Source organism: Motacilla alba, chromosome 25 (genome assembly GCF_015832195.1).
Source record: "Motacilla alba alba isolate MOTALB_02 chromosome 25, Motacilla_alba_V1.0_pri, whole genome shotgun sequence".
NCBI classification, from domain to species: Eukaryota; Metazoa; Chordata; class Aves; order Passeriformes; family Motacillidae; genus Motacilla; species Motacilla alba.
This window is the reverse complement of record NC_052040.1, coordinates 550064-566471: the sequence shown is the minus strand read 5'-3', so window position 1 is coordinate 566471 and position 16408 is coordinate 550064. Positions and strand designations below refer to the sequence as shown.

Here is a 16408-nt window from a genome sequence, read left to right as displayed (position 1 = left end):
CAGAATTTTAGGTTTAGAACTCATTGCCAGAGTCCCAGGTTTATGCTGGGTTTGGATTTTTTTTTTCACGTTGGAGGAGTTTTGGAGCCACTTGCCTTCCCGAGGATTTCACAAATCCCCAAGTGCGAACATTGAATTTCTGATCTGGTCTCTTAAAGTTTCCCACATTTTAATAGAACCCAGAGAAAATGACTCAGCGTTTCTGGATCCTTCAGGCTGGACCCAAATCTGATCAACCTGGGCTAGTGGGAGGTGTTCCTGTCCGTGGCAGGGGTGGGACTGGATGAGCTTTGAAGTCCCTTCCAACCTGGTCTGTTTAATAATCCAACCAGAACGAACCTGGTCTGTTTAATAATTTTAAAACCCTTCTTTAAAGCTCAGCAAATTCTTTGGGAAGATTCCCATTAGGAAAAAAAGACCTCCAGCTCTGGCTTTAGGACCGCAGAGATGCTTTGGTCGCAAACTGGATCTCAAATCAGCAGGAGAAAAATGATTTAAACTGATGCTCCTCTTGCTGAGGTGACATTTTTCACTTGCAAGTCCCATTTTCCCCCAGGTGAGCCCAAGGAGTTCACCAGGTACAAGGGGGCGTTGTCGTCCCAGAATGCCAAACATGCAAAATTAATTATGTTAATCAATTAGGCAAATGCTAAACACATCCCACACTGCTGTTTACGGGATAAAGAGAAATGAATAAACATAACCCAGGAGTTTGCAGAGTCAGAAGTCACAAATTTTATTGTCTTTCATGGCTAATTGGGGATTAAAGAAAGAGAAGGGAGAAGCATCCAACACCGCATCACCAAGAGGGGAAGGAAGAGCAGCGCCAGAAACTCGCTGGGCAGCGGCTTCAGCGCACAACCAAGGGACTAAAGGCAGCAAAAAGAGACGTTCTAGGTGTCCAAGCAGAGCAGGAGGAGCGTTTGGGTTGGGATCCGTGTCCACATCCGTGTCCGAGCCGGGGACGCGCCGGGCGAGCTCAGTTGCCGCCGCAGCAGCCGCCGCAGCAGCTGTTGTTGTTGTTGCTGCTGATGGTGTAGCAGCAGGACATGGGCATGCAGCAGGACTGCATGGGCATGCAGCAGGGGCTGCAGCACTGCATGGGGCTGCAGCACATCGGGGTCTTGCAGCAGCGGGGGCTGCTGTAGCAGCACACGGAGTAGTTATTTCCGCCACCGCAGCATCCGTTGGGCATCTTGGGGGTGGTGGGAGAGGAGGCGGAGCTGGAAGGAGCAGAGAGAGGCTGTGAGTGGGAGCAGGTTTGGGATTTGGGGTGAATTCAAGGCTCTCGTCATCCATTCACCTTTGGGGATTCTAGGAGGGCAAAGCCGGGGTGTCCTGTTTGTAAATTGTGGCAGCAGCTCTGGGTTTTTCCCGTGGTGCAAGTGCCCAATGACTCGTTCTGGTGTCTTAGGAAGAGGAACCCAGCACCGAGCCCTCACTCTGGCCCTTCTGGAATATTCTCCATGCCCCTCCCCTGTGTGGCCCTGTTGATACCCCCAGAGCCTCCCCGAACATTCCCAGCTCATCCCCACAACTCCTCGTGCAGAGTTTGTAAAACCCCAACGTCCAAGCCCCATCCCAGACCCCCAGCAATGCTTGGATCTGCTATAAATAGTAGACATCCAAATTTTGGATATCCAAAACTCCCTTTTGGGAGGTGAAGGAAGGGTTAGAAGTTCTCACTTACCCTGCTGAAGAGTGAGGAGAGGTGAAGGGAGGAGAAGATGAGCGAATGAAGTGAGCTGGGCCCGGAGCCCTTTTATACTCCCGGCCATCCTTCCTCCTGGAAGTGAGACAGCCATTGACCATTCCAGCTTCCCTGTTTATCCATCCAAACCCATATTTTTTAGCCATAGGTGTCGCCCGGAATTTGCATTTCGCCTCATTACTGGTGATCACCACGCTTCTTCTGCCTCGTCATGGTTTAGCCTGGAGATAATCAAAGGGCTCCCATGAATTTGGATGAATTTGTCCTCCCCGCAACCTTGCGAGGGAGCCAAAAAATGCGGCCTCGTATCTGCTGGATGCAGATGTTCTGGGACTGACTCAGCAGCAGCTGGTGCTGAATCAGTGCCGGAGCCCAGACCCAACCCCGGCGTCGTGCCGGTCGTTCCGTTGGAATGGCGTTTGGAGCAAATTGGGAAAATGTCAGGAAAATGGGGCTGTTTGTTTGTTCCTGGTCACTGGACGTGCACGTGAGGAGGGAGCCAGGAGTGTTTGGGATGTCTGGGGCTCAGTCACCCGCACGTGACTCTGTGTGAATCCGCTGTGGAATGGTCTGGGTTGGAAAGGATCTTAAAGATCATCCAATTCCACCCCTCTGCAGGGGCCATGGGCAGGGACATGTCCAGGCTGCTCAGAGCTCCATCCACCCTTTCCTTGGACACTTCCAGGTTTGGGAAGTTCTCGCTTTATATATTAATTTTTATTATTAGTTGTATTTTTATTAATATTTCAATTAAAAGGTTAAGGGGCAAGAGGCAACACGAGGGATGGTGGCTCCAGCACTGGGTGTGGAGCACTCCAAATCAACATTTCCCTCCTGCAGCCTTCCCTGGCATCCAGCTGAAGTCCAGGAATCCTGGAATCCTGGCCCTGAGCAGGGATGGAGGGGTTTGGAGTTGGTGCAGGACCCTCTGAGGGTGTTGGAAAGGGAGGGAGCCCAGAATGAACCAAAAGTGAGAAGATTGAGGTGGAAGAGAAGGGCCCAGCACAGAAACTTCTCCTCGCTGGGCTGGTGGAGCTGAGTGGGAGGCAGGGACTCAGGAAGAGACTTTGTTGAGGTGAAACCATTTTCTAGGAGGGAAAGAGGAAGGGAGGGACGTCAAGGTAGGGCAGAGCCTTGGGCAGCTGAACCCTGGCAGGAGCACCGGGCAGGAATTTTGGGAGGAATTTTTTCAGGGTCAGAAATTGCAGCTCTCAGTCGAGGACCTCGCCACATTATTCTGAGAGCTGCCTAATGAGAGGATGGTGGATCCTGCCCGGCCAGTTCCCTGCTGCTGCCTGACATCCTCAGGGATGAGGGGTCGGCCCAGGTGAGCTGGGACCAGCCCCGAGGATGGTGACAAGGACCTTGCTTTGCTCTCTGTGCAGTGCAAGGGGGAGCAGATTGAGATTTTAGAGCTGTTTCACCCCTGCAGGAAATGCCAGCAGCTCCTTTCCAGGCTTCCCTGGCATGAGAGCAATTCCTGGAGTGAAACGCGGGAGAAGCAAAGCGGTAATTGTGACTTCTGCGCGAAGGGCAGCAGAACACGCACGGCATTTCCTTCCTGGTGGGAGAGACAAATGCACTTGGACAGATCCATTTGTTAATTTACAATTAATGAATGGGGCAGAAACAAAGGGATGCACTCCACTTGTGCCTCCCGAGGGAGATTTTCCATTGGCAGCTGTGAGAAGGGAGGTTGAGGTGGGCATTTCCCACCTTGGATGGTCGTGTCCAGCTCTTGGTGGAACCAAGGCACCCGAATAATTTTTGGGGAGTGGGGTGTGGATCACAATGCAAACAAGGGATTGAAGCAGGGTGGAAACAGAGTCAGAAAAGGGCATAAAATGCATGAAAAGGATGGCAGCGCAGAACTTTCGTGCTTTGCTAGAGCCCCAACTGAGCCTTGAAGGCAGCAGAGGTTCCTCAGCATTTGTTTTACAACTTCAGCTCCGTGTGTGGTAACTCAGATGGCAGAACCTCCATGTCCTGGGTGTCAGACTGTCTGCAGGGACTGGCTGTGGGTCCTGAGGCAGATTCTGGCTGTCTGGGATGTGTCTGTGTCAGACTCTTCCTGAAAACATTCCTGTCTTTTGTGAGCTCATGAATTATTTTCATAGAACCAGAGACTGGTTTGGGTCAGAGGGGACCTTAAAAATCCATTTATTCTACCCCTCGCCATGGGCAGGGAACCCTTCCACTATTCCAGGTGGCTCCAAGCCCTGTCCAACCTGGTCTTGGGCACTTCCAGGGATGGCACAACCAGAAATTCCCTGGAAAACCAGTGCCAGGTCCTCACCACCCTCACAGGGAACGATTTCTTCCCAATATCCAACCTCAATTTCCCCTCTGTCAGTTCAACCCTTCTCCCCCTTGTCCTGTCCCTGCAATTCCTGATGAAAAGTCCCTCTCCAGCTTCCCTGGAACTGCTCTGTATCCTGGAAGGTGCTGTGAGGTCTCTACACAACCATTTTTTTCTCCTATTTCTCTGCTATTTTATACTGAGAGGGCAAATATCACCCCCAGAGGTGCCAGAAACTCCAGTTTGAATTAATTTACTACCAAGGATGCCCTGATTTTATTTGAGTGAACACCTTGGAGACAGGAGAATCCCAACACTGGGGAAAAACACCAGGAAAAGGTGAAAGGCACGGCAAAACCCTCTGGATGCACCAGCGAACAAACAGCTCAACACCAGGAGGTTGCAGGGTCACAAACTACAGATTTTATTGGTTTTTTTTCCAGAAAGATTGAAGCAAAACAGTGATGGAAAGAGTGAAACATCCCACACACCAAGAGGAGAACGAAGGGCAGCACCAGCGCTCACGGGAGAAGCTCGCTGGGCGGCGGCTTCAGGGCACATCACAAGCACCAGGCGAGGGAAGGCAGGAGAAGAAGAGGAGTTCTACAGCGTCTAAGCACAGGAGGAGGAGCGTTTGGGGTGTTATCCATATCCAAATCCGTATCCAAGAGGGAACGAGCCGGGTGGGTTCAGTTGCTGCCACCGCAGCAGCCGCCGCTGCTGCCGCCGCAACAGCCGCTGTTGTTGCTGCTGATGGTGTAGCAGCAGGGCATGGACATGCAGCAGGACTGCATGGGCATGCAGCAGGGGGTGCAGCAGGGGCTGCAGCACTGCATGGGGCTGCAGCACATGGGCCTCTTGCAGGTCTTGGGGCTGCTGTAGCAGCACATGGTGTAGCTACTTCCGCCACCGCAGCATCCGTTGGGCATCTTGGTGATGGGAGTGGAGGCGAAGCTGGAAGGGAAAGAGGGAGTTTGTCTTTTTCTCTGCTTGAATCTCCCAGAGCTTAAAGTATTCTTATCCCCAAATCCATCCCAAACTGGCCACGGATGTGCCTGGTGTCCTGAATCTCAGGACAGACTCCTGTGCTTCTGGCATTTTGTCCAGCACAGAGAGAATCCACCTGGCCGCAGCCCAAAACCAATCTCTGGTCCCCAAAACCAACCTGTGATCCCAAATCTTCTGCAGAGTCCCACCCCAAACCAGACAGCCCAGTAAACCCCGGAGAAGCCCAGGGAAACAGAGAATCCCAAAGTAAAGACAGGTAGCAAAGTCCAACTTACCCTGCTGAGCAGTGGAGGGAGGAGAGGAGAAGTCGAGATGATCGAATGAAGACCCCTGGGCTGGGGAGCCTTTTATACGCTCCAAAGCCTCCTCCCCTGGAAATGAGGCATCCCTCGGCAATTCCGACCCCGTGGATCACCGGTGTATCCCCTCACGTGCCTTCCTCCTCCGGTGTTTAATCTCTGCCTCTTTCTGTTTGCTCACCACCTCAATTGTGCCCCATAATTACTCCTCCAGAGGAACAACAGATGCAAATTTTCTAATGGATTTGCGTTAATGGCACCGGAGGGAGGGAGCTCTGAGGTGTTCCCATCCCTTCCCAAGGAATGACCTTGGGACACAGGGATGCTTAACAATGTGCCTGGGGGGAGCCAGGTGCTGAAGCAGTGGGACAACCATGCCTGGAACTTGGAGTTGTCATTGCTCATGTGTCCTCTCTGCCCTTTGGCTGGGATCTCTGGGGGCCGGTGGAAATTTTTGGTCAATGGGAATCCTTCTTTTCCTGCCTCTGTGGTCAAAGTTTAGGCTGAAATTTCCCCTTTCTCAGTCTTGCTCTTGGGCCTCCCTTCAGGGTGCTGGGTCCTCACACTCTCTGTTTTGTAATTTTTGTTCTATTATTGAGATTTTTTTTTGTTTTCATCCATGGAATGGATGGGCTGAGTCTAAACGAAGCGGCTTTCAAAGCAGCAGTGCACACGGGAGGGTTTTTCCCCGTGTTGGTTCCACACATCCCATTTTCTGAGATTATCCCAAAGGTTTCTGGGACTGAGGAGACTCGTGGTGATCACATTTGAGTGTTCACGTGAGGAACTGCGGCCACATGCAGAGCAGGGACAGCTCCTCGTTAGAAGATGTTGACGGTGCTTCCATGTGATGAGAGGGGCCTCTGGTAAAAGATAGGAATTCCAGGATGCTGAGGCAGCACCAATTCATGGCAAAAAGAGGCTGCCATCACATCCAGGAGACTCTGACTGTGAGGCTGACGTGGTGGCAGGTGATCCCTGGTGACTGGGACAGGATCTGCCTTTCCAGGATGTGACCATGACCTCTTGTGACGTCGGGTGTCCCCTCTGGAATTGTCCCCAGGGGAGCATTGTTTTGGTCACTCAATAATAACCAAGAGTTGCCTGCAGGAAGCAACGTCCTCCTTGTGTAAACCCTCAAACATCTCCCTTGAATCAATCATTCATCGCATTTTTATCGGGTTTTATTGCTATCCTGTTGGCCAAGATGATCCTGGTGTTGTAGTCATAGAAATACGGAACGATTTGGGTTGGAAGAAACCCCAAAATCATCCAGTCCAACCCTCCTGGATGGGCAGGGACACCTTCCACTATCCCAGGCTGCTTCAAGCTCCATCCAGCCTGGCCTTGGACACATCCAGGGATGGGACACCCATGGAATACCCTGTGCCAGGGCATCGCCACCCTCACAGGGAAGGACTTCCTCCTAATATCCCATCCAAACCTGCCTCTTCTCCAGGCTGAGCCACCCCACCACTGTCAGTATTTAGAGCATTTTCCCTGCTGTTCAACACCTTTTAACCTGTGCTGGGGTCAGAAACAACATCCACACAAAGTTCCTTTTATAGGCCAGGCCCCATCCTGTGATGTTTTTGGAAACTTTCATGGTGGTTCTGTGAGTTTGAGACTTTTGTGAATCCATTCCTGCAGCTTTTCCAGTGTAGGGTAAGACCACGTTGGATGTAGCTCTGGTCTAGCTGCAGGCGTCCCTGTCCATGGCAGGGGTGTTGGAACGAGGTGGTTTTTGGCACCTCTTCCAACCCAACCCATCCCATGATTCTGTGATTCAAAGATGGAATGAATATTCACAATATTCCTTAAAGAGAAAGCACTTTATTGAATGTTCTGGTCCGGGATATCCTTCTGTCTGATTTACAATAAATAAAAAAATTATTTACAATAAAAACCCTCCTGAAGACCCAAGCAATGTTTTCAGAGAGTCAAACACGTACAGAAGATGATTCTAATGCAGATGTTGCGTGTGAAGGTTGGAGGAAGCAAATCAAGCCAGAGCTCCGGGCATTTTCTCCAGACCTGCAATTCCGAGCTGAGTCCTGCATTTTAATAGCAAAGAAAGTCCCAGCCAGGGAGGGAAGGTATCGTTGACTCACGGGTTTGCTATTTTAGGAATGAGGCTTTTAGGTTGGATGCCAACCCTGGGTTTCCTTCCCGGCTCGGAACACGCAGGGGAAACGCTCTGCTCCCGTAAAAATTCAACGATTTCGGGGGGTTTCTAAGCTTTTATTTTTGGAAGATGGTGGTGGGAAGAAGATGCTGCCTGCTGTCCAGTGAGTAGTGAATCTCTGCTCTGGGACCAGGGGCAGGACCTGAGGGAATGGCTGGAGCTGCGCCAAGGAAGGTCTAGGTTGGATATTTCTGGAAAGTTCTTCCCCCAGAGGGTGGTGGGGCAACACCCAGGCTCTCCAGGGAATGGGCACGGCCCCAAGGCTGCCAGAGTTTCAGGAATGTTTGGATAATGCTCTCAGGGAAGCGGTGGGATTTTGGGGTGTCTGTGGAGGGGCAAGAGTTGGGCTCCATGATCCTGGTGGATCCTTTCCAAGTCAGGATGTTCGAGGAGTCTCTGATTTACGGAGTGCTGTGTTTTCTGATGGTGCAGTTACGCCTCCTTGCTCAGTCCTCGCCCTTTGAGTTTTAATTACTTCAGCTTTCCGTTCTGTAGTAAACCTGAGCTGAGGTGAATGCTCAGGAGGGGCAAGAAGGAATCAAGGAATGGTTTGGGCTGGAAAGGACTTTAAAGCTCATCCCCTTGCCATGAGACACCTCCCACTGTCCCAGGCTGCTCCAAACCCTCCAACCTGGCCTTGGACACTTCCAGGGATCCAGAGGTGCCCACAGCTCCTCTGGGCACCCATTCCAGAGGATCAGGAATGCTCTGCTTGCTTCAGACATGACTTTATTTGCGCCAAGAGCCTGGACAACTCTTTGTGTACCAAATGTTGTGCTGTGCCACTGGGGCACACCCAGGATCTTGGCCAAAGGCACAGATGGGGCCGGAATGAGGAGAAACTCTGGGCAAGGTGACAAATCCTGGGCCAGGTGACAAATCCCGGGCAAGGTGGAAAATTCTGGGCAAAGTGGCAAATTCTGGGCAAGGTGGCAAATTCTGGGCAAGGTGATAAGTCCTGGGCAAGGTGGAAAATTCTGGGCAAGGTGGAAAATTCCGGGCAAAGCCATGTAAGAACAACCAAAAGACCAAATGTTGTGTTTTGCTTAATGCCAAGTTTTATTGTCTACAAGTCAAGAGAGGAAAAGAAGAGCGGTCACAGTGACACCAAAGGTTTCCCAAACACCAAGAGGAGAATTAACACCCCACTAATATCTCATGCCTTCTACAATGGGTGGTAAATTCAGGTGTACTCAAGACAGTCAATAATTAAAGACAGCGATAACTAAAGGACAGAAAGAAGCAGCAGCTTAAGCTTGGAAAGAAGAAGAAAATCGCTATGAATTGGCTCCATCACCATGAGAACCAGAAGGGACGAGCAGCTTTTCACCGCCTTGTGCCCATTCTCGGAGCTCAGCAGGTCTTCCTGAGGCTGGCACAGCACTGCTGGATGGGGATGCAGGGGGTGCAGTACTTCCTCACGGGGGTGCAGCAAACCACCACGGGCTTCTTCACCACGCAGGAGCAGCAGGACAGGGACCCGCAGGGGCAGCAGCAGGGCCGTGGGACACAGCACACGGACTTCTGGCACACCTTGGTGCAGCACACAGACTGGCACGGGTCACAGCAGGACTGGCACGGGTCACAGCAAGGCTTCTGGCACGGGTCACAGCAGGACTGGCACGGGTCACAGCAAGGCTTCTGGCACGGGTCACAGCAGGACTGGCACGGGTCACAGCAAGGCTTCTGGCACGGGTCACAGCAGGACTGGCACGGGTCACAACAAGGCTTCTGGCATGGGTCACAGCAGGACTGGCATGGGTCACAGCAGGGTTTCTGGCACGGGTCACAGCAGGACTGGCACGGGTCACAACAAGGCTTCTGGCATGGGTCACAGCAGGACTGGCACGGGTCACAGCAAGGCTTCTGGCACGGGTCACAGCAGGACTGGCACGGGTCACAGCAAGGCTTCTGGCACGGGTCACAGCAGGACTGGCACGGGTCACAGCAAGGCTTCTGGCACGGGTCACAGCAGGACTGGCACGGGTCGCAGCAAGGCTTCTGGCATGGATCACAGCAGACAGTCTGGCATGGCTCACAGCAAGGCTTCTGGCATGGGTCACAGCAGGACTGGCAAGGGTCGCAGCACGGCTTCTGGCACGGGTCACAGCAAGGCTTCTGGCACGGGTCACAGCAGGACTGGCATGGGTCACAACAAGGCTTCTGGCACGGGTCACAGCAGGACTGGCATGGGTCACAGCAAGGCTTCTGGCACGGGTCACAGCAGGACTGGCACGGGTCACAACAAGGCTTCTGGCACGGGTCACAGCAGGACTGGCACGGGTCACAACAAGGCTTCTGGCACGGGTCACAGCAGGACTGGCATGGGTCACAGCAAGGCTTCTGGCAGGGGTCACAGCAGGACTGGCACGGGTCACAGCAGGGCTTCTGGCATGGGTCACAGCAGGACTGGCACGGGTCACAGCAGGGCTTCTGGCAGGGGTCGCAGCAGCAGGATTGCTGGCACGGGGAGCAGCACACGGTCTTGCAGGGGCTGCAGCACACAGTCTTGCAGGGGCTGCAGCACACAGTCTTGCAGGGACTGCAGCACACGGTCTTGCAAGGGCTGCAGCACACGGTCTTGCAGGGGGTGCAGCACACTGTCTTGCTCTTCACGACAGAGCAGCATCCCGTGGAACAGCATCCAGTGGAGCACATGGTGTTGGGAGAGGAGTGAAGGGTGGCTGGAGTGAGGATCTGGAACACAAAGGACTTTGAGATTCAACCCATCTTTCCACACTGCCCAGGCCCTCATCCCACTCCTATTCCACTGCCCAGGCCCTATCCCATTTCCTATTTCTTTGTCTTGAGTTGGAAACCCAAGATCCTCGCAGGAATCGAACCAACACTTGCTCTGTCCCAGAGATATTTGAACTCTCCTGGGAGCTTCCTGAATTTCCACCCCAAGCAGCTAATTTTCCACTGTGCTCTCTCCACCTTTTCCAAGAGGCAACAGATCAACAGTCTCAGAAAAATCTGGATTTCAGGGAGAGCCGTAGCTCATGGAACCCCCTAACACTAAAACCCTGCAATTGCAAAACCTTGGAATCGTAAACCCATGGAACCACAAACCCATGGATCCACAAAGCCATAGAACCAAAGAACATTTTCGGTCAGAAGACACCTTTGAAGGTCCATCCAGCCCAACGCCCTGCAGAGATCACACACAACGACCCAGCCTCAATCCATCTCTTGCCCAAAGCCAAATGAGAACCAAGAATCCCTGGTAGGAAGCACTCACCGTTCTCGTTCTTGCTGAGAGCTGGAGGTGTGTGAGGAGCAGAGGCTGCTGGAGACCTTTTATTGAGGTCGGAGTTGCCCTGCCGGACATGAGGTACCCCCCAGCAATCCGTGATTTACGCACTAAGCCTGTACTTATTCACCCAATGGGCCTTCATGTGTTTAGTCTTTGCCTCGTGGCTTTTGACCAACCCCTCAATTTTGGGTTATTATCAATTTGTTGTGTGAATTTTTTACAATTTTTTAATGTCAAGTTAATTCTTGTGGGACGCTCGAAGGCGTTGTTTCTGCTCGCTTTGCATATGGTAAGGCTGCTGCATGGAGATGATTAATTGACATAAAAATCCTAATTAAGATTGAGGTGCAGTGGATTCCATAGACGTGCAGAAGCTTCTGGACGTCAGTTGCTCCTTGATATGATTTTTAAAATAGAATTCCAGGAAGTGCAATTCCTTGGTCCCATGCTTTGCGTCTGAGTGCAGAAATGGTGGAGCCCAAAGTCCTTCTCTGGGGCCACCAGAAGGGCCAACCCAGAAAGTTCTCGATGTCCCATCCCTCGCTGCCTCATCCCATCCATGCATGAGAAAACATCTGGGAATAGAATCATGGAATATCCCAGGCTGGAAGGGACCCACAGGGACCATCCAGACCAACCCCTGACCCTGCACAGCCCCAAAAATCCCACCCCGTGCCCAAGGTGGTTGTCCAAACTCTCCTTGAGCTCTCTCAGGCCCAAGAGTTTGCCAATATCAATCATTTTCACTGCAAATTCATTGTACAAATTCGGAATTGGTTTCGGATCAAATCAGAGTGTTTTTCCAATTCCTCTTCGACGTATTTAAATAAAAGCAAAATGCAAAACCGCTCTGGAAGTTTTGCATCCTGTTTGTGCTCGGCATAACTTGATCTGCAAAATTCCAGTTCAATTCTTTTCAGATTCCAAGATGCCCTGGAGTAATGGAAGAGCCACCCACGGATGTTAATTCTGGAAAAACTCTGTGCTCAGCTCCCAGTCACCCGCTGGCAGTGATTATTGCTGATGCTAATGATCACGTTGTGATCAGCCATTAATGATAGATGTTAATATCTGTTTTGCATAAAAGCTCCGTGTGATGTCTTGAGCATCTCGAGGATCTAAAATTAAACCACGACTTTATTAAAAAATGATCTCTCTCCCGTCAAGGGAAATGTTTGGTGTCTGAGGTCACCCCCAGGGGTGGAAATGGGGGCTGAGCACCAAAGGACCCCCTGCATGCCTGGAGACCCCTCACTTCTGCTGGGGTGAGGGAGGGGAGATTTAGGCTGTGTTTGCACATCCAATTCTGGATGTTGAGGACACTTTGGGCCACCAGAACCTTCCATTTGGCTCCTGGCGACACAAATCCTCCGTTTCCCCTCAGTTCTGCTCTTGACATTCGGCCACGTCACAATTTGAGGAGCTGGTCCTGCTTCGAGGAATTCACAGGACCGTGAAGTCACCACTTCTCCAGGCAAGGCCATCCCAAGGTCAACGTTCCAGTTCCCTCGGAGCTTAATTTCCTATTGGCTTCAGCTCTGTTAATGACCTTGAGCCGGGTGCCGCCTAATTAGCGATTGACGCTCACACCGCATCTCCAGGTGATCTGCAGGGGATTCCAGAGCCTCCAGAGAAACTCCAGCACTAGAAATGTGGGGCATCGCCAGCAGGGAGGTGATGGAAGAGGGGTTGGCCAAAATGAGGCCGTTTTGTGTTGACTTTGTACGGATTTGGTGCGTCGGTTCATCCGGTGAGCCAAAAAAAAAACCTCATTGTTGCAGTTGGATGTGAACACCAGAGGTGTTTGAAGCTCTGCAAGGTGGATTCATAGATACAACAGCGATTTTACAGAGGAAAACATTCAAATTAGGGCCATAAAATGTCTCAATTATATTTTGCTTTGAGTGAAGGGATTGTGCAGGCTCTGAAAGATGCCCAGAGGAGCAGAGCTCTGTTTGTTTGGATTGGAGATCCAGGAAACCAATCCGGAGGCATATTTCCTCACAGATTGTCCAGGTTGTGGAATCCCCTGTGTTGTTATTTGACATGTTCTTAGCAGAGCAGAAACGTCCCTTCAGGCCACCTGGAGAAGAGGATTTCTCTTGCCAAACATTTGTGGTTCTTCGAGGCCTCCCCACCCTCACAGGGAACAATTTCTCTATTTTATCCCACCTAAAACTCCTCTCCATCACTCTGAAATAATTCCCTGTGTCCTGTCTCTGCAGTTCCTGAGGAAAAGTCCCTCTCCAGCTTCCCTGGAGCCCCTTGCAGATCCTGGGAGAAGCTCTGAGGTCTCCACAGGTTCAACATTCCCAACATTCCCAGCCTGGCTCCATGGGGGAAAGGCTCCTTATCAACTTCATGGCCTTCTCTGGATTTGGAAAAAGAAATAAAACGTGCCATGGCCAGTGATGGAGGAGAAAGCTGGAAGCTGGGGCAGCAGAGGGAAGTGAAAATCTCTGCTTGAAGACCAAACCACTGCTGTGGCCGTGAAACCTCACAAACTCAATTCCCACCTGCAGGGAGGGCAGGAATGAGTAAGAAAATTGTTTTTTTTTTTTCCAGGCTCCTGTGAGGCTGAGCCACCTCTTAGCAAGGGCGAGAACCCCCAGGCAGGTGAATCATTCATTGGCTCTGTCCCGACCTCAACTTTTCCTTTTTAACCCATTCCTCTCTAATGAGCATTTTCTCCAGAACCTATAAATAACTAATTCCAATTGCTTATTGACCAAGTGGTCATTTAGTGGCTGTTGCAGCACTCAGCTCACTCCAGGCTGTTTCCCACGCCAGGGATGGGTGATGAGGGGTGAATCATGCTGGGGAAACCTTCACTTATTTTACACTGCAGAAAACTGGTTAATTGAGGCTGTTCCGTGTTCCAAACCCTGCAGGTTTTGATTTTATTTTGGTTCCAAAAATAGCAGCGGCTCTGCAACACGCGGGGAAAACATGAACACACAGGTCAGGTGGATACCCGAACCCCAACATCTGCTGAGCCCAGGGCAAGGATTTGTTTCCCCCAGGAATTCACCCCACGTGCTCCTCCCAGCCCTGCAGGCATTTTCCATGGATTTCATGTTTCCTTGGCGTTCCTCCAGCTCCAGGGATTAAATTATTATTCCAAACCCACAGGAAAACAGTGATGCCACCAGACTAGCATGGAATCCCAGAGAAATCCCAGAGAAAAGAGGTCCCAGACCACCAAATCCAACCTGTGCCTGATCCCCACCTTGTCAACCAGCCCAGGGCACTGAGGGCCACCTCCAGGCTTTCCCCGGACACCTCCAGGGATGGGCACTCCAAACCTCCCTGGGCAGCCCTTTCCAAGGCCTGACCACCCTTTCCAGGAGGAAATTCCTCCTGATGTCCCCCCTGAGCCTCCTCTCCTCTCAGTTGAGTCCCCCCAGGAGTTCTCCAGACCCTTCTCCTGCTGCCCAGCCCCTTTCCCCAGCTCTGTTCCCTTCTCTGGTCACACTCCAGCCCCTCAACGCCCCTCTTGCCCACCGACCCAGCCCATTTAATGGAGCAGTGACTGAAAACATCCGGGACTGTTCGGTCGGCTTGAAACACCATTTTTATTGTCTTGCTGGAGGACGAAGCAGCAAAGCAAGGAGGGAACCATTCCCAGCTTTGGCAGAAGAAAGATAAACAGCTCAGAGCTCCTTAAACCGAGAGGTTTCATCCTAAAACTGCATCACCTCCGGCAGTTTTAGAAGGCTTTTCTTGGAGAGAAGTCATAAAGCTGCAGAGCCACGATCACTGGGACCAGCTGGAAGCTGTGGATGAGAAGCGAGCTGGTGCATCCTGGTGCTGGATCCTGCCCTCAGTACTTGGGGTAGGACGGTGGCAGCTTGCAGATGTTCTTGGTGACCTGGGGACAGACTGGGGGGCAGTAACGCTGCACTGGGGGGCAGCAGGGCTGCACGGGGGGGCAGTAACGCTGCACGGGGGGGCAGTAACGCTGCACGGGGGTGTAGCAGGGCTGCACCGGGGGGCAGCAGGGCGTCACGTAGCTGAACTTCTGCACAGGCTGCCTCTGGATGGTGTAGTGGCACGAGGGCCTCGAGTCGTGGCAGGAGGAGCGGGATCCGTGGCAGGAGGAGCGGGATCCGTGGCAGGAGGACTCATAATCGTGGCAAGACCCGCGGGAGCACATTGTCCTGGAGTACTGGCAAAGCTGTTTGGAGCAAGGGATCAATGTGGTGAGAGGTGGCTCTGATTCTCTTCTTATATTCCTCCCTTTTTCTTTTTAGTAATATTTTTTCTTGATGTCTCCTGTGAACTGTTTCTCTCCTTTTTTCACCTCCCTAATCCAGACCCAACACCCTTTCAATCCCGCCAGATCTGCTGGGAATGCTCTGGGAATTGGGGTGCGAAATCAGGTCCCTGTGAGTCAATTGGAGCCTCAAGAGCCCACCTGCCAAGCCCCAGCTCCAGCAGAGTTTGTGTCACCCGAGGATCCCTCTGGACCCCACCGGGATTCCCAGGAATCCTTGTCCTCCCTCCACCATTTCCCACCCCTCTCTCCCTCAACACATGTGGGAGGCACTTCCGTAAATCCCAGCTCCCACGAGACCCATAAAAACCTTTCTTGGAGATTTCAAGAACAGAAATGGTGAAGTTGGTCTTACCCTCTTCAGTTGCAGCGAGAAGTTTCTGGAAGCGAAGGCGAGCGACTGCGGAGGATGGGGCTGAGGGACCTTTTATCCTCTCCCGAGGTTATTTGGGGTGTGAGGCACCTCCTCACGATGACACCTTAATTAATTCTGCGCTCAATCCCGCAGATGTTTGCACTTCCCCTGATTTTAGGTGTTCCCTCCCTGACGCACCGGGCCCCATCCCGTCGGTGATTCCTACGGCAGGGATTTTGGAAGGGCAGCTCTCTCCCATTTCCTGGAGACTGACACTGATGTGACGGGTGTTAATTAGCAACGAGGGACACCCGGGATTGCATCAGGCACAGAAAGGTCTCAGAAACGCTGACTCCTGGGGTTGGTCCTCCGTTGGGTGCAGGTGACAGCTCAGGGTTTTAATTCCCCTGTTGTTGAGTGCCAAGAGGAAATGGGATTACTGCCTGCAATTCCTGGCGATGGCACAATGCCGGAAAATCCGGCGGGATCTCCTTGGCTCCCTGGGCTGGCAAGAAATAAAATGTTCCTGATTCTTCACGTGTCCCTCAAGTTGGCAGATGACTGGGATGATCCCACCAGGTTGTCCCACGTGAATCACAGGGTATTAAAGAGAAAAACATCTGACCCTGAGCTCTGTGCGAGGTTTGAGGATATTAACTTTTCCCATTCCTTGGTTTCTCTTTCCTTCTGCGGTCCCTCACATTTTTTTCACCTGACCTCACCAAAGGATTCAGAGAAGAGGAGCTGAAGTTTCAGCAAATATTGGGTTTTGTCATTACTGGTGGAAGTTTGGGCACTAAAGCTGGATTCATGGCCCTGTTTGACTCAGAGTTTGAAGTGTAAGAAAATGAAACTCCTTAACCTGGGAAAATGTTGCCCATTAGAGCAATTCTCTGACTGGGAAGGGAAGATTTCCCAAACTGGGGGTGTCCCACAGCTGTTCCCCAGGATAAAGGTGGCCAATTCCTCGTGGGGAGTTTTGTGGAGCAAGGGAGGATGGCAGGAATTCCTCATGGACG

General features: G+C 51.9%; 4 protein-coding genes across 4 annotated transcripts; all 4 read right to left on the bottom strand.

Moving 5' to 3' along the window:
* Positions 1–979: 979 nt before the first annotated feature.
* Positions 980–1195, bottom strand: LOC119711447 (keratin-associated protein 10-5-like). Its single transcript, XM_038161690.1, has one exon. It carries the CDS (start codon positions 1193–1195, stop codon positions 980–982), a length of 216 nt encoding a protein of 71 aa, XP_038017618.1.
* Positions 1196–4465: 3270 nt separating this feature from the next.
* LOC119711668 (keratin-associated protein 5-4-like) lies at positions 4466–5311 on the bottom strand. The gene is made up of 2 exons (XM_038162121.1): positions 5294–5311; positions 4466–4964 (listed from the first exon to the last, which is right to left on the bottom strand). Exon 2 carries the CDS (start codon positions 4937–4939, stop codon positions 4700–4702), a length of 240 nt encoding a protein of 79 aa, XP_038018049.1. The 5' UTR covers positions 4940–4964; positions 5294–5311; the 3' UTR covers positions 4466–4699.
* A 3317-nt stretch (positions 5312–8628) lies between these two features.
* Positions 8629–10194, bottom strand: LOC119711631 (keratin-associated protein 4-9-like). The gene is made up of 3 exons (XM_038162040.1): positions 10056–10194; positions 9525–9986; positions 8629–9053 (listed from the first exon to the last, which is right to left on the bottom strand). Exons 1-3 carry the CDS (start codon positions 10158–10160, stop codon positions 8856–8858), a joined length of 765 nt encoding a protein of 254 aa, XP_038017968.1. The 5' UTR covers positions 10161–10194; the 3' UTR covers positions 8629–8855.
* A 4387-nt stretch (positions 10195–14581) lies between these two features.
* Positions 14582–15420, bottom strand: LOC119711686 (putative small proline-rich protein 5). The gene is made up of 2 exons (XM_038162147.1): positions 15390–15420; positions 14582–14935 (listed from the first exon to the last, which is right to left on the bottom strand). The coding sequence occupies exon 2, from the start codon at positions 14912–14914 to the stop codon at positions 14582–14584; it is 333 nt and encodes a 110-aa protein (XP_038018075.1). The 5' UTR covers positions 14915–14935; positions 15390–15420.
* Positions 15421–16408: the final 988 nt, after the last annotated feature.